Source organism: Diorhabda carinulata, chromosome 3, assembly GCF_026250575.1.
Source record: "Diorhabda carinulata isolate Delta chromosome 3, icDioCari1.1, whole genome shotgun sequence".
NCBI classification, from domain to species: domain Eukaryota; kingdom Metazoa; phylum Arthropoda; class Insecta; order Coleoptera; family Chrysomelidae; genus Diorhabda; species Diorhabda carinulata.
In genome coordinates this window covers 32140337-32167969 of record NC_079462.1, presented here as the reverse complement: position 1 = coordinate 32167969, position 27633 = coordinate 32140337, and the positions used below count along the sequence as shown (strand labels likewise).

General features: G+C 31.9%; 1 protein-coding gene across 1 annotated transcript in view; it reads right to left on the bottom strand.

Moving 5' to 3' along the window:
* LOC130891328 (inactive dipeptidyl peptidase 10) overlaps positions 1 to 26100 on the bottom strand; it is a 216903-nt gene extending 190803 nt beyond the window's left edge. Inside the window, exon 1 of the mRNA XM_057795975.1 lies at positions 25909 to 26100. Coding sequence (XP_057651958.1) covers positions 25909 to 25998 — 90 coding nt within the window. The 5' untranslated portion in view covers positions 25999 to 26100. The remainder of the gene's footprint in view (positions 1 to 25908) is intronic.
* Between the last annotated feature and the right edge of the window lie 1533 nt (positions 26101 to 27633).

Below are 27633 nucleotides of genomic sequence, written 5' to 3'. Positions count from 1 at the left end.
CCTATCAAATACTTATCCAAAATTTTCAAGGACTGTATCTTAGCGATGAAACTTGAAGATGACATTCCTAAGTCGCAAAAACAACACACATACAAACCCATGTTTGTTGACCTCACTAAAACCTTTTATAAAGTACAGGTGATAGACGTATCAACAATTCTAGAGAGCATAGATCATATATATGAAATTATTAAGCTTAAAGAAGTATCATGTATTTTATCATAGATAGAATACAAGAAAACGTTGAAAAATTCAACATTTCCAAATTTTCCTAGTGGTAAAGAATGCAGATAACCTCAGCAGGACGTTGTCAAATATTGAATGAACAAAACAGGATCTTATTAAGAAGAAAAGAAGAAGAAGATACGGTATAGGTTGTGTGACATTTAAAAAGTTGATATAAAATTGGTTTATATCTGAAACTAATAGATAAAACACATTCGTGTTAATGCAAAACGATGAACTCGAGTGTACTCGTCTTCCAGGAACGTTTTGACTTCAATTCAAAAGAAATAACGAATAATTTTAAGTCTAAACTTGCTCCTGATAGTTTCTCATAAAATAACTCTTTCTCTAAGAATTGGTTCATTCTTTAAAACAAATATAAATAACAAGAAACGTTTCAAGACATAGTTTTTTTATTACATAAATCACACAAGGATTTCACTCAGATTCCTAAATGGGCATCAATTATAGTTGATCATCATCAACATAAACAAGAAGTTAAAGCAGAAGTACGAATGAATTCTGGTTGCAGCGCTGCATTGGAAAACAGTATCCTACATTGTGGAAAAGTACATTATAACTTTTCTATCATAATACCTAATCTAAAAAGGCTTTAGCAGATTCACAATCAGTTTGACAAAACAAAGAACGACTTTTTAAAAATCAGTGAACACAAAGATTTAGTCGATTAACCAAAGTTGAATTGGATGTATCTCATATTGTTGAGCTAGACTTCTTTTATTTGGTTTTGGTGATAAACTATTTTGATTTTAGATCTTTCTCAATTAAAATTTCGTTTAAAAGCATATAATATTGACCTTTCGACTACTTTCAGTATTTTTTTTATCATTGATATATTTTCGTTTTTATGTATTAGAACCATTTCTAAAAATTCTCATTTCTCCATATTTGATTCCGTTACAAGAATATTTGAATTTTTATTATTTAATGTATGATTTTTTGGTATTCCGTGGTTCGTTAATGCACTTTTTTTAACGTATTGATGATCTTTTAGTCTATTTTCTAAATACTGAGATATCTGCCCTATATACACAGCGCCACAATCATAAGTTACTGGATATATAACTACTTCTCATGTTTTTGAGTGTTTTAGATTTTAGTTTAGTGAAATATTTAGATAATGTATTATGTCCTTTAGGACTTATTCTAATATCATCTTTATTGAAATAATTTTATAGTTGTTGGCAAAGTCCTTGTACATATGATGAGGAAAAATGTTTCATGTTTTGATGTTTCTATTTTGTTTCTCAATTGATTATTTCTTGAATATATTGTTTATCATTTTCCCGGTTAATTATTTTCTTTCAATGTAGTTCTTCAATTTTAGGGTCTGATAGTTGGATAGATCTGTCAGCAAAACTTATTATCCCTCGAGATATCGTGCCTAAAACAGTTTGAGAATCCCTGTTACATACATTCTTGAAAATCTCTACACGCTTCCCCTATCTCTTGAAGATGAAATATCATACAGCCTCTCATTCTTCCTGAAAGATCAGAGATTCTTAGAGATTAGCCGGTTCTGAATACTACCCAGTTTTAGTTTTTGTCTTCATGAAAGGATTCTTTGGTGAAATAATGAAATCTAGAGACTGGATAATTAGATAGGTAAATCCACAAACTAATTAAAACTTTAAAGGAAATTAATTATGTTAAAGTATATTGTCTTGTAGTTTAACAGTAACGAGCTAATAACGGATGATTTGGATATTGTCGAGCATGTGAATTTTAGAAAAAAACGTAAAAATGGGGTCCTATGTAAAAATAATAACTCTTCCTGTCATGTGAATCCAATAGAACCCCATGACGTTCTACTAAATTAGCGGCGTTCAACCTTTTGGATTCTACTACTATTAAAATTGATACTTATTATTTCTGATGAAACCCTGTGTGATGTTTACTTTGTTGCAGTCCGTTATATTCATTTCCCGATGGTTCGACTACGACCGTTAAACATGATAGCAATTAGGAAATTACATGACGTGTACATGGAATACTATTGAATAGTATGTATGATTACCATAGAAATTGGATTAATTTGTGGCATAAAAGACAAAAATTACTCACTAACAATCAGTATTTCTAAATCATACAAAACAACTAATTAAAATTAGTTATAATTCATTTATATTATATGAGGTAATCATTGCATTTTGTATTTCTTTCACGGTATAATTTTATATATTCAAGAAACAGAATCAAATATTTTTAAAAATCACAGTTGGATAATTATTATTTAAAACAGCTCCAGCCATAGTGCGGTTTATAATTCGGCCGAGGAGAATTTCAAGGTATTTGCAGCGAAGTACAAAGAAACAACATGCTGGAACGGTTACGTTTGTTTGGTAATTTGAAAAAGAACCACATCGTAGCAAGATTGTTGAATATGTATTATGCTTATCGGGGACATCGGCTCCTGTTGAAAGTCTTTTCATTAATGAACAATGCTTGAACTGACTAAGGAGTCGACGGGAAGAGACATAATGACTTGTTGAATAAACATGAGACTGATCTTAGAGAATTTTATAATAAAATTAAAACCAGAAATTACATTTTTTAAACAACCTTTTTTTGCAATGCGTCAGTTAAAAAAATTAAAATCGCCTTATATATCACATTTATTAATTATTCTGCACTAGTGAACAAACATAGTACAAACAGAATAACTGTTCAAAGAATCCATCTCCTATTCAACGAAAATATCAGGTAATAAGGGTGCAATTACATAAAACATTCTATATGAAACTTATCAGTTTGCTTCGTTATTGACGCTTTTCGAAGCATCTTGCCAAAAGATATCAAACCTACAATGTTTGTTGTACAAGTGCTACGCTCCAATATGAAAAAAATGTTTTGATTATTGTTTACTATAAAGTAAATTTATATTTATTAATAACGCGACCCGAAAATATTTGAATTTACATAAAAAACTTACATCATTATTGACAGTTAGACATTAGGAAGATTCACTGTTGATTGTGAATAATTTATTTCGTTGTAAAAAGAAAATTAACTCGCTCATAAATATAAATATTTATTTTTGAATCTAGTGAACTTGATAAGTTGGTTAAAAGAAAAAAATTTCAAGGGAACACAATTTTCAATTGATTAATTTCCCGATGATGAGTTCATAAATACTCGAAAGCTCGAATTATATGTTAAAAAGAGTAAATAAATGTTAAAGGGGTAATATCAAACGTGAAAAGTATGTATTTGTGAAAAAAATATCAATTTTTCGTGTTTATTTCATCTACTAATTCTGGCTAAATTAAGTTTTTTCAAAATAGAATATAAGAAAGAAAAGATACCATACCAATCCATTTCAAGTTTTTAATTTAAGAAATCTATTTGATGTGTCTTCAAAATTCAAATCAAAATCGTATCGCGAGATTGCAGATTCATTCAGAAACAAATAAACACCAAAGCAAAGTGAATAAAAGAATGTTAAAACTATAGTTGTATTCCGCATGTTTTTTTCTTCCATTCAGGCTGTTGTTTTCATTCTATTTATGTTGCTTTCTTTCATATTCCAATAGCTCGACAATTATAGTTTGGCATAAACCAAAAACGCTATGGTTAGGTCCCTTTCTGCCAGTTAGGAAGGTTTTTATCTAGCAATGTAGATTTTTCTTGATGCAGCAATGAACTAATTATGTAATAGGAAAACGATCAAATTTGGGTACACAGTATCAACTCAAACTGATTCATCAACTCATTGAAATGTAACTTTATGCCTTACAACATAGAAAAATAATTTTGTTTTGTGGGTACCATCACACTGACAACCTACCATTCATTACAAAATGAGTGGTAGGCTCAATAAAAGAGCACATATACCAAAAATGGCAATCAATTTGGGAAGAAACAGGAACAAATTTAAAACAAATAATAACCGAAATTAAAACCAAACTGCCACTAGTCAAAAAAAGAAGAGAACAAATAATCCTTAATCCTTTATATCAAACATGCCAAACTAGACTCACAGTGAAGCATCTACTAGTCGAATATCCTCAAAATGAAGAACACAGAAGACGCTACAAGCTAGGAAAAAATCTGAAGTCAATTTTCTCTTCATCCGGAAACGAAATGCTATGTTATCTTAGAAACACAAATTCTTAATAGTTGATGTGGGGCTATGTATGTTCCAATATTTATGTCTCTAAATGTGACATAGGGCAGACATCTCAGTATTTAGAAAATAGTCTAAGAGGTCATCAATACGATAAAAAAAATAGAACTGCATCAACGAACCTTGAAATATCAAAAAAACATACATTCAGTTATAAAGATTCCAAAATTCTTGAAACGGAATCTAATACATTGAAAAGGAAATTTTTAGAAATTATTCACATTCATAAGGACGAAAAACCAATCAATGATAAAAAAGACCTAAATAAGGTAAGTAAAATCTATAGCTCTATTTTGTAAATTCTAATAAAACTACAAATAATTTAATGAGATATAAGGACTAAGGAAAAATCACTTTTCCTTATTAGAACAAAATTCTAGTTTAATTTTATTCTTATTTTGATATCCATGATAAAGGTTATCCAGAAATAAAACCGTTTTGTTCTTTGGGTGTTACATCGACGTTGGAAAGAATTTATATAATGGGTGGCGCAAAGAGAACGCGGTGAAACGGTGCGGAGGAGCGGGGACTGGTTTTTTGTAGGTTAGTGCGTCCAGTTCTTCAAATTTAATGGATCTGTTATTATTATTCAACGGCTTTTCTGCACAGAGTTCAATGTTCCACAAAATGTCAACTGAGTTAGGGCGTCGGATGTTCAAAGTCGTCGAAGGCCCTACTAGGTGGCGCGCTCCAATTCTGAACTTGTCTCGACGTTCGCTGCAGCGCATCCTGAACGATGATTGTCAAAAGTAATGGAAAATTTGAAGAAAGACTTTTGATGTGTACCGCCAAACAGTGCATATCGATATTTCATTAAACAAAGTTATAAATTGGATAATTTAAACATTGTATTCATGAGAGACCATTTTGTATGTAATCAAAATAAAGCAAATTATACTGGTTTGAAATTCATGCGTTCTTTTGGCGCGTTTTGTTGTTGTTATAGTCAAGTTTGTTTCGAAATAATTGATTTATCTGCTACTTTTTACAGACTATTTATCTCTCGTGTGACCGGGTTTCGTAATTTTACAAGTTCCCGTATTCATTTTTTTGGAATCAAAATATGATCGATGTTACCCATCTTTATGATTTGTAGTAATGGATTTATCACCACCATATGAAATAATCCTTCAATTTGAGTAGAGATGCTACTGACAGAGTTGTACTCCTGAGATATAACTATCGAAAATCGTTTAGACATCTCCTTCCACATTTATATCGTATCTTTTCGCATATCCCCTTTCGAGGTCAATATCCCATACCGTAGTTTCCACTCAACCTCTTATTCTGTCTGTCCTTTACATTTACTGTAGGTCGAATAACGCGGATTTTATGATATTTCCGTATTAGTGTTGGTATTTTCGGTTACACGTTCCCGTTTCATCTCCGAGTTCAATTTTTGTCACTTAGTCTATTTTTATGAGTGTAATTGAAAAGGAAGCGCCATTTCGCATATTGCCATTTTTTAATTTCCGTGTTTCCAAAGAAAAACAAAATTTGTTTACTGTAGAACAAATTTAGCTCATATGAAGCTGAAAAAGTTTGTAGTGTGACCAGATTATTTTTCGAATAAAGAGACTGTCATGAATGATCTTATTTATAAATATAAACGAAATCGTTATCAACTTTGAAGTGAACTCATTTAAATTTTAGACGACTTTTATCTCGAATAGTTTCATAGGTATTAATCCCAAATATTAGTGGATACATAAGAGGGTTCTTTTCAAATAAGCCCATAAATTCTTTACTAAATTTCTAGTATAAATTCAAAGAATACCTAAACATTCTTGTCATAGAAATTATATAAAATCCTTATTGGTTTTGTCATTTGAATATTTCACCTCATGAAAGTTTTTCTACTTGATTTTTCTACCAAAACATCTCCAATGAAGTACGTGGTTCGAATTGACAACCATGTTGCACTCCAAACGTATTTTACAAGAAACAACTTACAGAATATTTTAATGAAATACGACCGTAGAATTTTAGAATCTGTATACATATTTTGGGTTATAAGTACTCACTATTTTTTAATTTAAGAGAAAGTTAACACCTTACATTTGATTATCAACCAATCAAAACTAGAGTGGTATCTCAAGGTAACATTTTTTATATAGTTCGTTTGATTTCCTACTTTGTAAACCAATTAATAATTTCTGAAAGTGGTGAATAGTTTGGAAAATAGTAAAATTGTGGAGTTAATAATCAAGTAACAATCTAGTAACAAAATGGCCTAATATGTCACCAAAGAATCAGGAGGCACTATTTAAGAAAAATTGGAGAAGTCTCAGAGTAATTTTCAAGTTAAAATTATACATATTAATTTGAAAATTTGTGAAAAAATTTTGTTATTATGGAGAAACGCACACACGGAAACATTTATTTTAGATTATATTCATTGGCTATAATTCTATTTTCAAAAATGAGTTCGGAGTCAATGGATTTTAATAAGCTGGTTTGCTGGATATTTCCCGCCGTTTCTGAGGCCGCAAACCAAGATAATTACAAACGAATAAAATAAAAAAAATCATGTTACGTGATGAGGGAGAAATTTCCTACCTCATCACACACTTTAAAAAAAGGCTTACCTGACTCTCCCGGCCAGAAAAATTCGATTGCGTAAATTTTTTCTGAAAGAAAATGAAATTTTCTATCGAATACACTTTAGGCAAACCATTTCACATCACGAAAGAGAAACATTTATTTATTTTATTACTAATTAATTTTTTTCGGATGTGCAAATCCACGCAATTTTCGCATTTTCAATTCCTATAGATTTCAATTTTCATAAAATAAAATTGACAGTTTAATAGAGACAACTAGAAACATTTTTATCATAAAGAGATACATCAAAAAATTGTAATAAGCTGTAACACATTTTTGTGAAATATTTTCGTGATTTGAGATGCAACTACTCGCTCTAATATATGTTTAAAACAGCAAAAAAAAACTAAATCCATATCGGATTAAGCTCTATTTTTGTAGTTTCGAAAATTCATTGAACTGTATATCTAATGCATCAATTTGAGGCTCGGCTGTTGTTTTCTGTTAAATCGCTAGGAAATGCTCTACAACTGATACTAACAGTTACAAAATATTGGTGTGTTTAAACCAAAGCCGAGGTTCGAAGTTATTTAGAAGGAGATTTTGAAAATTACGCTTGAGAGAATTCGTAGTACAAGAAAAATACACCCTAGATAGTTTCCTTAAAGCAATACTAAATGTTTGTCTTTTTTCTAGAAATTACCTAATAGCGATAATCTTTTTATAATGTATAGTTTTGTAATGAAACAGATAGAGTGTTTACTGATTGTCTTAATTATAAAAATACGAAATAACAAAAAGTAGTCAAAATGTTTCTTATCTTGAGAAATTTTATGATACAAACACTTTTTTACGTAGAACCTGGACCATCATATCTATATTTAGAGCTAGTTAATAATATATCTTAAAATTATTTAATAAAGACGAAAATTTCTTCAATTTCTTCTTCTTAATCTACATCATTTAGTATTAATTCCACAATTTTGTTATGCACTTTGTATTTTCTTCTTGAAATATGTGTTTAAAAGATGAATGATAATATGGTTACTTATATTTTTTGACATTTATTTATAAGGAATTATCATCTATATTCATTAATGTTTTAGGGACGTATCGCTCATCAATCACATCGGTTCCATTTTTTTGTTCGTCTTATCTATATTCTTACCATATACTTGAATAATTTCTCCAGGGATCTAAGACCTAGAAATTTTAAAGAACTTCGCCTCGTTAAGTACGTTGGTATAAATCTCTTGTTACGATTAGTTTGTTTTTCTAGCTTCGCTTCTAGACGCAAAATGTTATGAAATGCGTGATTTATATGATAATTTTATTTTGATTATGACATCATTTTTAAAGAGTTGTTCTGAAATGCAAATTTCTTAATTTTCATCAATTTCACAGCGTTTAATTTAAATCGAAGCCTTGAAACTGAATAATTATATTGGCGAGATTTTTTCAATTGAAAATACAATTCTCAATACATAGAGACATAAAATTTATTTGCAGGAGACCTCTGAGGTTGAATTCCATAGGACTATCAATTGCAGATTATAAAAACTTATCTAAAAACCCTTGCCGAGCAAATATTAATAAAGCATGGCCCATTCAAACAGCAATTTTTACTATTGTCAACCCAACCGAAATTTACTGCATCGTGACTGTCAAACCATGTTTCATCTAGATAAATTATGTGTCTATTAGAACTCCGGTAGTCTTTTATCTGACGCAAATAATCTTGTTGCCATCGAACGATCCGGCTATTGCCGTCCGTTTATTCAGTTTTTTGTGTTTAAAACCACATGCTGACAATTGTCTACGTATAAAATCTTGAGTAGCTTTGTCAACTTATTCCAGTTTTCCTTTAAATTTTTTTCGGATCCACAGCATCCCCTTTCATGACTACTCGATAAATTGAATATTTATCTACTCTAGTTCTACTCTAATTAATTCAGCAATAATTCTTTTTCAAACATTCGAAAATATTTAAAATAACTTACTGTGTTTGTATATCTAAATATTTATTATTAAATTCGTATCTGTCTTTATTCTCACACGTTAATGGTTATTGCAAGCTGTCTGGTAGGAATATTTCGAAGAAATTGTGTACATACGCCTTCCGACAGCTTCGACCAATAGAAATGCATTTACGTTTATGATTCGATGTTTTTATTGGTAAACAGTGGAGATACTGAATATACTGTATATACTGAATATCGACAACGGTTTCAGAAATTCCAACTTATTAAACAGTGGAGATGATTAGTCCGCGTGGACTGACGGTTTAGTAGATGTTTATCGAATTTTATACGAGGATTATTTTTCATTTCTGGGTATTGGAAGAGCTATACATGCAATTTGCCATCGAAATATGAATTTGCCAAGGTCAAATATGCATACTATTATCTACAATGATTTCTAGATTGGCGAATCACAAGCCTTTTCCTCCAGTTACTGTTGTAAATATTGAGAAAGTGAGTATAATCCAAGAAGATCCACCTATCAAGAGATTGGGGTAATCTCGTTGCTGTATCCTTAACACCAATGAATTAATTGATAAATCGTCATTTGCCTCGTCTCCTTATATTAGGTTTAACTTCATATATATTTAAATAGACCCAGGATTTACTGTTGGAAGTTAATAGCAACTGAAGGCGGTCTGAAAAGAGTGTCCTTTCTGCCTATAAACGATCTCTTACGGCTTAGTCGACGATATTGTCCCTCTTTTATCCTGTTTAATGCTCCTGTACCTCTTATTCTTTATGCTTCAGCCTATTTGCATTGTGCCTGATAATATCTGATTACAATGTTTTCTTTGTCTTTGTCTCAGATCTCAAAATTACTATTTCATAGCACTTTGGGAATAATAAACATGAAGAAGTTTTATACATTAACATTTGGAACGACTAAAGTCGAAAAAAGTTTGGATTTTATTCAAAATTTTATCCAAAATATTTAAATTTAAATTTAAATATTCACCGGGTGTTTGGATTTCTGTGTCTATGAGTATATAATTTGTATCATCATTAACAAAAACAGATTTGCCAATGATTAATATTCAAATCCTTGGATCAAGCAAGCTAATGTTTTTGGAAAATAACCTAAAAAAGTTTTTAGAAAAAACTCGTTGCCATAGAAAACACAGATTTTAAAATTTTAATATTCTATTCCAATTTTTGTCAAATTTAACTTAATTATGGCGTATATCCGAAAAAGTTTATACAGTTCAGTTGAACGGTTAAAAAAAACCGACATTGCGAATATATTTAAAGAGCAGAATATTGCACTCTCGACCATTTATAAAACAATAAGTGAATATGAACAAGGAATACCATGTTTAAACCTTCCAAAAAGTGAGCGGCCTAAAGTATTGACTATAATCTGGCCGGTCGGTAGTGAGAGCAATAAAAACGCGTGATCGGCTCATGAGATGCTAGTGGTACGTTTTATAACGATTCGTATTGGCTGAAGCAATGTCTGAGAAAGTCACACTAGTCAAATAGATTGGTAAAATGTGCAAAAGACAAATTAAGTGGAAGCTTGGCTCGTTGGTTTGAGGTTTCCCACATGACCTACAGAGAAAATGAGTTTAATATCAAAAGACGTCACGTCACAAAGTTGTGATCATGGATGATAAAAAATATCAAATGAAGAAAAAAGGATTGATGCATTTTACACAGATGATTTAGAAAATTGTTCCAATGACGTGAAACTTAAATCCAAAAAGAAATTTCACATCCTTATGTCGGACATGTGAGGGGTGGGGCGTTGGATGCACATATTTATACAAGGAGATGTCTTCCAGAATTGGTTGATTTTATTAATACTCATAATCAAAATGAAGAAATAAGATTTTGATTCGATCTAGTCTCCTACTTCACCAGAATAACCAGAGATTGGATAAAGACTCACGACATACCATTGGTACCGAATGCAGACAATCTCTAAAATGTTCCCCAAGGTCGCCCTATTGAGTTTTGGGCAATATTGAGTAGAGCAGTGTATGATAAGGATTCGGAAGCCGAAAATGAGCATCATCCTTGACGTAGAATATTTCAAAAAATTCCCAAAAATACATCGATTTTCAAATAAAATTATGGAAAATGATTTGAACACTGTTATATATGGTACATGTGCTAAATCATCAGTTAATAGGAAACAATAATTTTCCCTTAACAAAATAATTCGGATTTCGACAAGTAAATTAAATTATTATTACTATTTTGTGTTGCTATCGTCCATTATCAGAATTTCCTGAATTATATGAAACAATAGAATACTGAAGCGATGCGTGAATCTCTGCATCACCTAAACAACTATAAATACAATGGGCAAACAAACTACGATGGATATTTTGATTGAAAACGCCCACTTTATCACGAATCGTTTATTTGGAATATTTACGACCAAATTTTCCAATACCAATAGATATTTCAATAGATAATACAGTTAGAAGCTCATATAAAATTATATTATAACGTAAAACAAGACGAAATAGAAGAAGAAATACTTACAATGTTATTTAGAATGATTCGAAATTTGTCTTGAAACTCATAAATAGCACGAGGAACACCCTGGATAAAGTACAGAATCTTGACTGTATGTACTTCACGGGAGTTATGAAAACATGCCCAACAAAAGTACTGGAGATCATCAAAAACCTTACACCTCTTCATTTGATCCTAGATAGATTAGCCCGAGAAGAAATTCTCAAGATCTCTAAGAAAAGAAAACATGTTTAATAGAAAATCCAAATCAAGATAAATACAATCAATTCGTAAACAGGCGATCCGAAAACTACATTAAGAGCTGAGGTTGAGTTATTTTGGGCAGGTTCAGCTCTTTTCCAGCGGAAACTTAATGGGCTAGTACACCTAACCAGTATGGAATTTTACTTTTACAACCCAAAATCAATCCTCCCAATTTTCAAAGTTTGTTACTTACTTGTGGGTAGGCACTGATGATGACTCAACTTTCTTTTCTTGAACGAAAAATAAGGTCTTTCTGGTTTGGGTTCTAATTCGTATGGTGCAAAAAGGAGCTCAAAAGCCTGACCTGGAGCCTCTCTTTAGGATAAAAATACCCTTCCAAGAAGGAGCTTCAAGAATGGAAGAGTATTAATACTTATGATCGCCCCAAATTTAATACTGCCAATTCTAAGAAACTTATAGATCGAGTTTCTTATAGATCACTGCCACTTTTGATGCACCTAATAAAACTAGCTCTATGAGACAAATCGTAGGCTTTAGAGAAAACATTTCCAGATCACCTTGTTACATAATCTGTTACCATCACAATACCTTGGATAAGAATCTTGTAGAAACGACGATGCGACCTTTTTGAATCCATATTGAGTTCTCTTGAAGTAAAGAGCAATCTATAAATGGTGACGACGATAGCACTATAATCGAATTGTGTTATTAGTTTTCTCTTTTAGAGAGATTTTATTAGAATTAAATAAGGGAATGAAGCTTATGAATTGAAAATGAACCTCCTGGCTGCACTTGATATTAATGAATTAAGAAAGGTGCGCAGTCATACAATTTGCGAAAGAAGAAGCTCCAAATTTGATAAAATATGGCTTTTTCATTGTCAAAATAGTTTTAATGAAAAAAACAAGAATCAAAAGTAGCGGTTGCTCATAAATCCTTACTGAAATCAAATTATATTAAAATTCTACAATTATGTATGAGAATCCTTTGTCTAAATGAACTCTAACATTCATGAGAGTTGAATGGATGCTATTTTTTCTGGAAAAAAGATCATTTTTGTTGAATCAGAGAGTAAGGTGCCACATGGATTTATATCTACACAACGTGGTAGGGAAAAGCATCTTCAATAAACTAAGATTTGTTCTGATGAAGAAAGCATTGTCTCTTGTCTCTTTTGTTTCTTTGGAACTTATAACTTTTCGTTATATAATTTACAAAGAATAAAATATCATTTACTGTTTGTAATTATAGATAGTCGTCCATATTTTATTGAAAACCGAATTCTATGAAATAAACAGATTAAATATTTATTGTATCAACTGTCATTTCAATACTACGCACAACAAAAAAGTAATAATACATTTAATTGCAGTTTGCGTGTTTGGGTAATTAATGAGAACTGGTTAGATGTCATTCAAATTAATTTTAGAAACGATGTCGATCGATTTCTTTTATAGCAAACTGACTAAATAAAAAAAAGTTTACAATGTGTCTGAATAATGTTTCGTTCGCCACAATTGCTCACAAAAAATTAAAGATGTGCTGGAAACCACAGTAGTTCTACAAGCTGCTAAAAAATGATAAAAAAAAACTGCGGAAAATACAGAACAACAAAATAAGCTGAGGAAAAATTATTATTTACTCCATGTAATCAAATTTTTCACCCTTCCCCGTAAAACAAAATACAGAATCAATATTGAAACATTTTTATATCGATATAGTTCCCAGAAATGCACGTTTCCTATACGTGTTGGGAAGATAAGCAAGAAGTTACCGTCTGCTTTTTGCCACCATTTGTTATAATTTGAATTTCAAATTCAACTGGTTTCCTTTCTGATTCGATAAATACCTCTCCTGGGCTGATAAGTTCGGTTTTTGCTAGGTCAAGAATAATCGGTTTGTACAATTTCAGAAACACCTGATACACCCAAATCATCTATTATTAGTATGATCCCATCGATTCAAGAGAATGGAAATGTAAATAGGAGACTGGGTGATGGACGTTCAAAATTAACAATGCAACGTTCTAAATTTTATACAGCGAAACCCCAACATAACTGTTTCAGCTGTTAGAATACATTTTAGTCGAACTTATACAAAAGACGAAGACTTGATACTGCCAATTCAAGATCTAGAAGACATTTAAAAGTATCTCGACTCACTAGACAACACTTAACCGCCCGCTGAACGTAAATTAGTTTTAACCTTTTTTTATTAGTACAGGAAACAAAACTCGTTTTTGTATTATATAATATTGACAGGAAATAAAAATTTAACTTCAAGAGAAGAGCTGCTACCACACCACATAGAATCGTCGAAAAAGTTTGGAGGAATCAATTAAACAAAGAATAAAATTACTCATTATCTGATTATAGCAGCTGATGGCCAACTCACTATCCCGAAATACTGGGTATTAAAGTTTCTATATTCATATGTCAGTATTTTGAAAATTATATATTTAGTACCAAAGTTCTTATCATGTTTTATTTGCATTATAACACTTAAACTTAAACAAATAAAGTTAAAAAAATCATTGCAGTAGAGTAATAGTCCTCAAAAATTTAATTAACTATAAAATGTCTCGTAAAACCAGTTTTGTTTGTATAAAAACAGACCTCAAATATTTATCTAATGCAATAAATTGGAGAAATTTTTTAAAATAATATACAACTTTATGGACCATTTTTTGTATGAAACTTCTTTTTTATAGCTTTCATTTTAACTCTGAAGCCTGATTTGTTTTTATATTGTTAAATATTTCAGACACCCACGTCAGTGCCAAAGACTCTCGCAAAGAACGCTAAAAACGGTCTAGAGTTATTTTTTTAACATACATTCGTTCCCGTGTAATATAGTGATTTCAATTATGATTTTATTTCTTATCATTTTTGAGCATTTTGTTGCAAAATAAATCTAGCACCTAATAAGCTTACAGTATTGAGAGATGCGCGGAATCAGTTCTATCCAATTCCTGATATGATTCGATGAAAAACCATAGTGATTTTTTTAATGGAATAGAAAGTTCAAGTGTTCACGATTTGTTATCGTATATTTCAATATTTTCTGCAGGATATCCATTAAAACGACGCCACGTACAAGGATTACATCATCTTCCTCAATTTCGATATTCAATTCGATTGATTTTGTCGGAAAATATTCGCCCAAAGCGTCAAATTCGGAAGAAACTTGAAAAATAAATCTTGCACGTGTTTTCTCGATGAATTGGCTCAAATCATATTTTATAAAATCTTGCAGATATTCGTTGATTAGTAGATAGCGTACATTCGGTCGATCAAAAGAATTAAATAGTAAAGTTGAAGTAGTTGGAAAGTTAACAATGAGTTGTATGAAAATTTAATTTGCAAACTTTTTGAATTGGCCATATAGAGCCAGAGCTCCGATTACCCTCTTCTAGAACCGTATCTGCTTCATTCAAATAAATATATTGATCTTTCCTGAGTTCACAAATAATTATATTTATTCGGAATACTCCATATAACCTCAAAAAGTCGAATTGATGGGAAATATCCTTATCTCATTGTAAGGTTAGAGGTAAAGGATATATCTACACAATTTTTCTATTTGATAATATTGTTTGTGTTTATGCGATTTATTACCGTTCCCGCTAATATATTTTTTGTACTACATTTTCAATATTTCAGCCATAAATTTACTACTATCGTCTTATAATGATTGAAAATAAAATATCCTGTATAAGCGGTAGATACTTCATATAATTTGTCATATATATAATTAAAAAAAAAATCAGACACGATATTTTGCAAGTAGCATGCAAAGAAGAGAATTAAATCACGCACACTTTCAAGCACATATTAATTCGAATTTTTTTCCAGGTCGCACGAAATTTCTAAATATAAAACATTCATGATTAACTTGTTAAATAAGTAAATTTTTAAAATTTATAACGAACTAGCTTTTACCCGCGGCTTCGTTCGCATCGAATCCTTTAAATAAGAACGAACTCTGTAGCTATATAGAACCCGAGATATAGATCTTTGAATGTAGAAAAATTGCCAAAAACCTACAAAAATCCATAACTCCACATTGAATGTCCGCGCATAGCTCCTCTCCAACTCAACCGATTTAAGTGAGTAAAAACTCAAAAGAAAGAAGGTGTTTCAGCGAGTGTTCTTAAATCAAAATGAACTCTGTAGCTATATTAGAACCCGAGATATAGATCTTTGAATGTAGAAAAATTGCCAAAAACCTACAAAAATCCATAACTCCACATTGAATGTCCGCGCATAGCTCCTCTCCAACTCAACCGATTTAAGTGAATAAAAACTCAAAAGAAAGAAGGTGTTTCAGCGAGTGTTCTTAAATCAAAATGAACTCTGTAGCTATATTAGAACCCGAGATATAGATCTTTGAATGTAGAAAAATTGCCAAAAACCTACAAAAATCCATAACTCCACATTGAATGTCCGCACATAGCTCCTCTCCATCTCAACCGATTTAAGTGTTCAAAAACTCAAAAGAATGAAGGTATTTCAGCGAGTGTTCTTAAACCAAAACGAAGTCTCTATCTTAAATAGAACCTGAGATATTGAGGATAGAACGTGTGTATGTGAAAAACTTCCATAAGTAATGTACAGGGGGAAATCGCATTTGAGTATAACTTGAAAATGGTGAAAATTAGATGAAATTCGATGGTTGATGGCTGATCTGTGCATCAATACCTTTCAATGAAACAAAAATTAAGCAAATCGGTTGGGTAGAACGCCTGAACGGACTCGGAATAGAAATCATCAATTTTTTTAATATATAAGATAAGAATAATATGAGATAAAATCTATAATATTTATTAAAAGTGAAACGTAATTTCATTTAAAATTATACACTGCAAAACATAATAAACTAGTACCAGAAACTACAGAATTTTTGACATGAAAAGCCGCATTACGTGCTATTATTGTTTTTCTTTTGAATTGTTTGTTTCTAAGGGGGATCACATGAAGAAATATGACATAAGTTCCTTCTAAACCAGAGACAAAGTTGGAAAGGAAACTCATTTTTTTTCTGTATATACCTAGATTAAGTCAAAAACATTTAAACATTCATCTTGGTCAATAAATGGAATGGAACAACCGATTAACTCGTTTCGACTTTTGGTGATGAAGCATCATCTGAAGCCAACGGGTTCAACAGTTTTTCGAATTCAATCGTAGTCGCTCTTGGAAGCAAATAGTCGCCTGTTTTTCGGAATATCTGAATATATCGCCACGATTCCATTAGAGCAATATAGAGCAGACAATTCTGAATGGTACAATAACTTTTGTTTGTCAGATATATTCGGAAAAATAAGAGAAACCAATCGAACAAAACGAATCATTCTCCGTCACGACAATGCGAGCTCCCAAATATAAGATCAAGCAAAAACGTTTTTGAACATTCTAAACATCGGTTTGAAATATTTTGAAAGACAATAAATCCATATCCTATTAAATATATATTTGTTGTTATTCATTGATAACTCTATTGCTTATTGTAATTAAATATTATAATTAAAGTTAGGAACAAATAATAAGCAAGATAATCGATATTTTCGATAACGTCATTGTTGTGTAACAGTAGGTGGTTATAACGTAACAAGATATTGTACTCACTATTCCAATTCGATAAAATATAAACACATATTTACGAAGAAAATCAACAAAAGCGCTCTATTTGTTTCTTTCCTGTACGATGCAATCACTATCCAATACATCATCATTCCATTGGAAAAAATAAACAGAAAATTAGCACAAAATGTTGATAAACATATAAATATAAAGTAGTGCATACCATTGGGAAAATGCCTAGTATGATTGCCAAGTATCTCAGATTACCAAATACTGTAACATACACGGGTCACTGTTTTCGCTGCTTGCCAATACTGGGGCTGATATGTCAAGTCTTAAACGACACGGTGGATGGAAGTCCACGACAGTAGCGGAAGGATATATATATATATATATAGGGTCATTCATGGGAACCGGATGTTTTCAAAATAATTATAAAAAATTGAATATTTACTTTAAAACGGTTTATTGGTACAGAAACACTTGTTAAATCATAGCATTTGTTACTTACACACTTACGAACAATTATGTCCGGCAAGTGATGTCGATTTTGGACAATACATTGTTGTAGCCTTTGACGGAAACTGGCCTCAATTCTTTGCGGCATGTCTACATAAATCTGGGTGACGTGTCGACGAATTGTGATCTCTAGGTCCTCCGAAGTACGCGGTTTATTGTTGTACACACGCAAATTTTCATTCTTTTTCATCTTCAAAAATGGTAAGCATTTGTCGACCAAATTGTAATCGCTGCTGGGAATCTTGCTCTTTTAACTGCTGCACGACGGCTATTTTGTGCTCATTTCAGGTGCTGCTGAATGCCTTCTGACACAGGCTTCCCTTAGTGGTTCAATGTTCTCCGGAGTGCTAGCAGTTCGTTGGGGACCCGGTGGTTTTTTTTTCAATATTGATCTACTTGTTCGAAAGTTCTTTCACCATCGCAATATTGTGTTACGAGAAAGGACACTTGCATTACGATAAATATTAATCTGAGCTGAGGAAACGTTAGACACCAGTCACGTGCCTCTCCTACCATGAGCGCCCATGTACAACCCACTTCAAAAACATCCGGTTCCCGTGAATGACCCTGTAGAAGACTCTATCGAAAATAAGAAGCAAATTTCCAATTCAATTTCTGTCGTAGTATCTGATTTAGTTGCTTCAACTATTCATCCTAAATAATATAAGTACTTATATATTTGTTGGTATTCAATTAAAAAATAATCCTTGTGTTTGTAGTATTGTAGGAATATTAAATTTGGAAGTGATATTCAAATTTTGACGTTTAGTTGCTATGGGTCACGGCCGCGAAATTTAATTTCGCGGACTGTGCTGAAAACGCGAAATATTGCAATTGTAGGAAAAAATAATTAATTCAAAAGGTTTTCCGTAGTAGTAAAAATAGTAAGGACTCAATCTAAACTACTTATATAATTGATAGGTCCTCAAACAAACGATATGTTGTACTCATAAGGTTATTTGTAGCATTTTCAGATGTACATATTGATTGTGTTCGTTGATAGTAAACATCTTAGGAAATGTTGGAAATAAAAATGGTGCAATTTATGCGAGACGGTTTAACAATAACGGCGCGCCAGAAAAAGAACGTAAAGATATATCGTTATACAACTACATAGAAGTAATTCTGTTACAATATAAAACGTATACTTACTTGTATACGAGAGGAAACATTCTTAGTCTATTTATCAGCTAATTTGCTACTTTCATTAATTGCAAATGACGCATTAAGAATTTGATAATATAATTTTCGTTACCATTGAAATTTGAATAAAAAACTAGTCATTACTTCAGATCTCAATGTATCTCGATGGTAGGAAATATGGCACAAGTATGATGAGCCACCCCACAACGATCATCATGAAAATATATACAGAGACTATCGATATTACGAGAAATCGATTTATCATATCTATTTTATGCGGAAACATTTACTTTACAGATCAGGTTAGGTTAGGTTAGGTTAGATTAGGTTAGGTTAGGTTAGGTTAGGTTGCTGGATTTTTAAATGGTTAACATATAAACACTCTTCCTGTGAATTTACTGGTTATGTAGACATTATAATATTCGTTGAACTGAAAGGAAGAGAATGAACATAGCTTGTTACCATTGCATTTAATAGATCTTGAAGAAGTCTGCGCTGTTAACCCATTAACAACTATTCTTCCTCAGCTCTTCAAGTCAGTCTAAAAGATTTATACCTTCACTTTCTAGCTACTCATTTTGGATGTGGTACAATGAGATTGCGCATTGTCGTAGTGTGAATTATATATCTGATGTATGTTGTCATGCAATAATTCACAACTTGAGCACAAATTTTTCAATGTAACCTCTAAATCTATATTATGTATCATCATATTGAACGTAGGTAATTTAATCTAAGTCTTCTGTCTGTCCTCTACACTACTGTCGGTATCTTTCAATTTGGAAACGGGGATTTTTACTACCAAAACACAATTTTCTTATTGCTCAAATAAAGGTAAACAAAAATAATTTTCTTCGATCAAACATTTCAATTGGACTTAAATCTATAACATTCACATTTGAAAATCTTTTTTGATTTCTTCTATTAATAAAATGAACGGGTGTATTTTTGGTTCAGATTTACGACATGCTCAATCTTCTGAAGGTTTCGCGAAAGAATGCTCTCAGAGGCTCCCAGCTGGTATGAACCCCGCTATCAGAAACAAATCTTTCTTTGTGATTGACACAGTCATGAGTCATCGATAGGCTAGCCAGCCATTTGTATGAATTATGCTCCTGATGAGATCTATGAAAAATATGTTTTTTGTAGATATTCCGGTTGGAATTTAAAACGACGATATCTTTCACCATTTATCATCAGAGTCCATTCCGTTGAACGTGAATTCCTTCTTCATATCACGTTATTCAAATTAGTTTCTATATTTATTTAAACATCAACTAAGTTCACTGGTGTATTTATACTTATCATTTCTAATTACATCAGAATTTCGAACAATGCTTTAAAACCGAAATGAAAACTATATTTTCACTCGAATCTCTTCCATTTTCAGATCCACAATAATACATATGAAGAGACTTTCCATCTATATACGTTCTATTTTCATCAATTAGGATTTGATTAATAGTACTAGACAAACGTTTTAATAGATTAGGTTATTTATCTGTGAAATCTATCCGCCGACACCAAAACATGAACAAAATAATTAATTTTGAACATTTATGATCGATAATGATATTCGAAACCGAAAAGGGCCATTCTTTACTCTATCTCGCTTACCCACAGACTGAAATAAAACCAGAAAAAGATAAGTTGATTATCGAATTTCGCTACTTTTGATAGTGGGTCTCCCATTTTTATTTCGAGAAGAGAAATTATAAGAATTTCTCACACCCGGCAGATTATTACAGAGTGGGCCATAAATTTTTATGTTTTGTAAACTGCCCATCATAGGAACATCTTGGTAATTTTGTCACAATGGATAGTTTCACGGGAGAATAACGCCCAGTTCGTGCAAAACAATTTTTCAGCTAGCCCCTACAGAACGTTTATCCGTAAACTTTCCCCCGGACCCAGACGCAGTCCAAAGCAAACAAAAACATGATGGTTTTTGCAATTTCCATTTCAAGTATAGAATACTGAAACTTTTAATCTATTTTCTGCACCTTCAATCTTTTCCGATGCTCTTATAAAGGTTATTATTGCTGGTGCTGACAATATCAAGGAGTCTCTAGTATAAAAATCAAACTTTTAGACGGAAAAATGAGTAAAAAAATATATTTTGAAAAGTAAAAGATACTTTCAGCTCATTGCATCAAGTAAAAGAAACTTGTATATTGAAAAACCTAAGATTTAGTATACAAGACCCTTACGGATTCGTGACCAACTTGCGTTTCATAAATTGCCTCACTTCAGTTATCAAGGTAATAACCTTTTTATTTTCTATATACAATATATTAACCTTATTTCAATAACAATTTTGATGAGAGTGGAATGATAATTTTAGGAGTCTTTAATACAATACAAAGACTTATATAATTAGGGGTCTTTATCGCTTGAAAAAAATAAATACACGCAAAGTGTTGATGTTTAAAATAAGTTTTTTTCTAGTAAAATTGAAATTGAATGTTTTCTTCTCCAAATCCAGGCAGCTTTGTAGATAGTTCTCCTGCTCCTTAAGGAGCGTCCACATTATGCCGAAACAGGGCGTTCGGCCTATGCCGAGCGGCATTTTCGTAGCAGTATAGACGTCCCGAATTGTTGCCGAACCGCGCAGCTGTGGAAAATCATTAAGCATTGAGCGTGAATTGCGTGATTCGTGCAAAACAATGATCAGCGGTGATGATGCGATTCTGGCTGCAGCTGCTTCTATTATCATCTGCGTTGCAACTTGTCAGAGCCGATGTCGTCGCTCTCGAAGATATTGGATTCGCCCCAGCATCCTCAATGGCCGAAAAAAGTACAGGACCAGCGAATTTATGAAAGACTTACTTCTTGATGAAGCTGATAAGCTGAATCTAGAATACAGAAATTCCGTAGGGTTCGGCAACTTCTTCAGTATGAATAGAACTGATTTCGAGATCCTCCATTAGAATGATTGAAGCCAAAATTTTTAAAACAAATCTTCATCTAAATTGTTGTGTTATCCTATTCCAAATAGTGCCGAGTTTCTATCGTGTCTCTTATTACTGTTGAGTACATCAACATCGTCCCAAATTCAAATTCAAACAGTAGATTATTCAGTTTCTTGTAATTCCCGCTTCATCAGTAAACAATTGTGATTCATAAAATTCAATTCTGCCTCGGTCGTCTAAAAGTCGGCGTGGGAATTGAGAGCGTGTATTCTTGTAGAGGGTGTTACAATTAACAATAAAAATTATGCAACGTAAAACTTCGAAATATAAAAGTCGATAAAAATAACGATACTAGGCGTCATAAGTTACTGCTGCTACGTATTCATCGCTAAATTAAAAATTAAGAATGATTAATCAATGACACAACGAAAAAAAAACTGAAATCAATGAATATTTTAAAATTGATGAATGCAACATAGATATACTGAATATCTAAGCTATCTATTCACATAGGATAGAAGATTCAATGCACTACACTGCCAACAACCCTCATGATTGTGTAAATTTGTACTGATTTCAATGTTATTCTAAAGCTTCAACATATTTTTAGATTGACAGTGGCTCCGTTGAAAAATCAAAAAACAAAAATGACCAATGAACATTTCGCCCAGGTAAACACCTTCTAAGTTAGTACGCAGATGCATGGGAAATATAGAAGCTTAAATGTTTACCTGAACGTCATGATAAATACTCAACCATCTAAATTCAATCATTATCCGTTTTCAACACTACAAATGTTCTATTAAATTAATGAGTTTTCTGCGTTTTCCTCATGCTAACCTCATTGTTTCAGAGAACCATTTTCAAGTCTCAACTCAACATTATACCAAACGTAATACAACTACAAGCCCTAAATAAGCCCAGTTAAAAGCATTCTAGCTCAAGCTCTGCAGAGAAAACGAAACCTTCATCATGATTATCCAAAATAATCCCAATCAAAAACTAAAAACTTAACATGAAGATATCAGTGCACGAATCAGTCAGCTAATCGGAATGACATTTAGGGCATTAAGCTAAAAGAAACTGGATCTCTTCCTGGAATTGTATAACTGCCTCAAAATAATATTATTAAAGAAAACGGTCGATAAATTTCATCATCGGACAAAAAGTTGTAATGACGAACGGAATAAGCTTGTTCTGAAATTTTCTGTATTTCTTCAATCAATTCTTCATCAAAAAAATCTTCTTAATCTTCAGAAGCATCCATATTAAATATTTAATTATTTTTATAACGAATATTTCAAAAAATGAACTAAGCAAATATACGAGTAGGTATAATAAAACCAACAAACCACTTTGATGTATATTAAAGATTAAAGATATTATTTTTTATTATACCATACCATCCAAACATCTAAAATAAAGCTTGATATCAGGTGTTTAATAAATTCATGGTTATGTAAAATTTAAGGGTAAAGAAAAGTGTAATAAATTTTTAAAAAGGAGCTGTGAGAGAAACTGGCGTAGCGACCGCTCCCGGGTTAAGTTAAACTCTTTAATTTAACACTTGCGACTACCTAATAACTTATTTGGAAAATAACTCGATTTACTCTGAAGACACCGAATTTTTGATTATTCGGTAAATAATAGTTAGTAGGGACTTCATTAGAGAGTGAAGAAACCCGGCCTAATAGTATAGTAACTTATTTGTATGTATCAGTATCTTTTAGCCCTCGTTCCTGGAACATCTCCTATACAAACCTCATAATCCAACCAATGTAACCTTGTAACCAATGTAACCAATATAACTCTTTAACTTAAACCTTTAGTAATCAAAAACCTCTCTAACTCAAATTATTTAACGTTTCCTTTGGTCTTATCGAGGTTCTACAGTACATCTTTTTTTATATTTACATACTTACACCTCAAGACGATGAGCATTACGTGAGGTACTCAACGCCTAAGATGCAAGGGTGAGAATGCAAATGCAGTTCAAATTTTCCTTTCTTTCAGTTCAACAGCGATGTATGTAAACCAACGTTTTTCTTTTTAAATTAGTAGTAGAAATAAACAATATTTCTTGATTATTAGAACTACTGTTTCTTATGTCAAGTCTCCATTTTGTTATAACTATTTAATTGAATCATATTAGTAGTACTTAAGTACTCGAAAAAAAATAACAAGATATACCACGCACTCGACAAAGTAATAGTGGTAACTAATTTCGTGTGTTGTTGAGTACAACTAAAAAGTAGAAGTTCTTGTATGATCCCAGAAGTATCTGGCCTGATCTAGAGATGGCGGTAGTCGCTTGAAAAGTACCACTGTATTAAAAGTATACAATCTATCCAGCATATGCTTCAAGTTTGAATATGCCAGGTTGTTTAGAAGCCATTAATAATAAACGTTTTCAGTGATTTTGGAAAAACTTGGTCATCATTATGTGATACAATACTTTTATATAAAAAAGAGCTAAGATAGATACTGCTCTGGGTGATGCTACCTCTTGTACGATCTGAGAAGACCAGCAACGAAGTGGTTAACCAAATGAGGTGACGACTCAAGAAATGTTAAAGGAAATCCACAAAGAGGTACTGGATGATCATCGACTGAAAGTGCGCGAGCTAGCAGACATAATAAGCATTCCAAAGAGCACTGTACATCGTATATTAACTGAAAATTTGGAGAAAGCTGTGCGCGAGATGGAATGGATCACAATGGAACAAAAACAACGTCGTGAAGATATTTCCATCGAGTGTTTCATAGAAATAAAGCCGAATTCTTGCACCGATTCATAACCACGGATGAAACGTGGGTCTATCACTTCAAATCAAATCAAACACGAAAAAAGGAGAACCGGAAAACCGGTTCCAAAGAAGAGAGAGACCGTTCCATCTGCATGGCGTCGGTTTTTTGGAATGCGCGTAGAATAATTTTCAATGACAATCTTGAAAAAGGAAAAGCTATCAATGGCGAGTATTATGCAAACTTATTTCAGTTTTTGAGCGAAGAAATCGAGCAAAAACAGTCGCTGAGTAAGAAGAAAATGTTGTTTTACCAAGACATTGCACCAGTTCACACATTCGTTATTGCAATGGTCAGAATTAATGAATGAAAGTTCGAATTTTTGTATTTTCCTCGTTGTATGTACTTCTAGGACCACCCTCGTATTTAATAACATCAAACGCATAGATTACTATATCAAAGCATATAAGAGGGTTTATTTAGAGTAAGATATAATTCATTAATATTATATATTATAATCAATACTTGATTCAAACAGGTTCCCATTCTACGGGGGACTTTTGATCTTTCGAGACCATAGTTGGTTTATTTATACAATAAACCTACCTAACCTAACTTTACAGCTTCATCGTGGAGCTTTCTTTTAAAAATATATAGAGGGTGTTCTCTTTGTTTATTAGATAATCATACAAAAAGAGAGTCTTAATATTCGTAGATGTACTAGGTTAGGTTTCTACTGCTTCTATTGTGACCTCAATATACCAGGCAGGTGAACGATCTGAGCGCGAACGATCTTCACGATCTTCAAGCGTCATATCTCCTTTATTAACACTCTAAAACCGACGCTGCTTTATTCGTTCATCATTGGCGTTTTCCTCATCAATTTCACATATTTCCCTTGCTGCCACGGCTGATCTAAACTTTCGTTTTCAATAATGTCTTAACAAATACACAAATTTCATATATACTACACCCTATTCTATTTATTGCAAAAACGTACAGGGTAATTAACAAAGAGAGAATGATAAAAGGAATGTAGAGCAATTGTAAAGGAATTTTCACATGTGAAAACCAACATTCAGTATTTTGTTGGTTCTGTAGTTCATTTCTTGGGAAATTCTCATTTAAAAAATTTATGAACCTTTATGAGTAAAATATAAATAGAAAAATTCACTTCTCCTATCAATTTTTTATTTTAAATAGAAGGGAAATAATTTTACTATATTATAAGTAAAAAATATTTCCTGTTACTTATTTTCAAGTTTTCTTATTTTGTTATAAAACATAAATTTTTTTTCTGAACAATCAAAAATTCCCGAAGACATTTTTGAGATGTCGATTTTTCGTTATAAATAAGAACAAAAAAACATCGGACTCACTTCTAAAGTCCTTTTTTGTCCAGATCCTTTAATTCTGTGATCCGGAGAACACCTCAAGTTTTTTGTATCGATGTGCACGTTGGTCTGCATCCTGATGAAAGATCACGTAACAGGTGACGATTTAGTAAACAACACACTACCGTTCCAAGATCGACGCCGGCATCTCGCTGAAATGTATACCGACGCACTACTAAAAATCTCAAATACTCAAAGTCTGAAGCTGCGTTATATTGCTCTCGTTTCTGCACGGCGGCGTTACCCGAACTTTAATATGATGTTTCGTTGTGGAGGATTTTCTCGGGGACTTTTTGCAGTTGGACTAGAATTTTTTGTAAAATATTCTTTTTATACAATTGGAACAGAGATTATGAAAAAAGGATTTGTTGTCAAAGTTGAGTACATCACATATAAAACAAACAAACGTAAAAAAAATTGGTCAAGAAGTTATTTGTTCTGAATTTTTCACAATTAGATTCACTGGATACACCATTAAAATTAGGATAAAAAGGATAGAAATTACAAGAAAAGTGCGGTAAAACAAAATATTTCTGAAGTACTTCAACTTAAATTTTAAGTTCTAAATTTACAATACAAGGAAATTGATGAGTTAAAAAATGAAATATACGAATTAAAAAATGGTGCTTCAACTCAAGGGACAAAATGCTATTGAGATTCATTGTGAAGGAGACTAGTTCCACCCAGTAGTACTAAATGGTTAGGTGAGGTAAACCTAATGACATTTTGTTATTTGAGAAAAACATAACTAGAGAAAAAATATTTTCACTTCATAAAAGCCGTTTACCAAGGAGCAAGCCGACGTGCAATTAATTGCATGATTTTACCACATCATAGGTGTCAAATTTTTAGAAAAATGTTCTTTTTGTACAATTGGAACAGAGATTATGAAAAAATCATTTGTTGTCAAAGTCGAGTACATCACATATAAAATAAACAAACGTAAAAAAACCTTCATAAAAAAGTTTTGAATGGACAAGAAGTTATTTGTTCTGAATTTATCACAATTAGAATCACTGGATAAACCATTGAAAATAGGGTAGAAATTACAAGAAATGTGCGGTAAAACAAGTACAGGGTGAATTTAAAAATTTAGAAAAACTTTTAATGGCCAGAAGTTTTCATTATAACGTACAGGCTCAGACCTCAAAAGCCGACAGTTATAAACATTTTGGAACAAATTGAGGATAGTCTCATATCAATGTCACTTCTTCTTCCAGTAACAATATTAACTTATTATATTTTAATATACGTTGCTTTTGCTATCCTATGATTCTGGTAGAGTTCAAATTGACGTTGTCAAGAAAATGACTCGATAAAATGAAATTTTATCGATTTTCAATTAACTGTTCTCTTTTTTTTTCAAAAATTACATTTTTTTAAGAAAAAAAGTATTGTTTGGGAATATTAACGTGAAAACTGTCAAAAAACGCTGGCAATACCTTGCGATATATCGAAAATATCGATATATTATATCGATAAAAATATCGATACTTTTTTGTATCAACATCCCTAGTTTATTGTTATTTGAATTAGAGAAATTGAATTGATTGGGTTCAAATTCTTACTATAATGGTGTGTACATTTAAAATCAGTTTGTCTTTGAATGATTATATAGTTTTCCGATATATACAAAAGAGCTGTATTCTTGGAAAAACTTACTGGCTGTTGATCGATACATAGATTTAGTGTACAGAATAGTGTCTCATT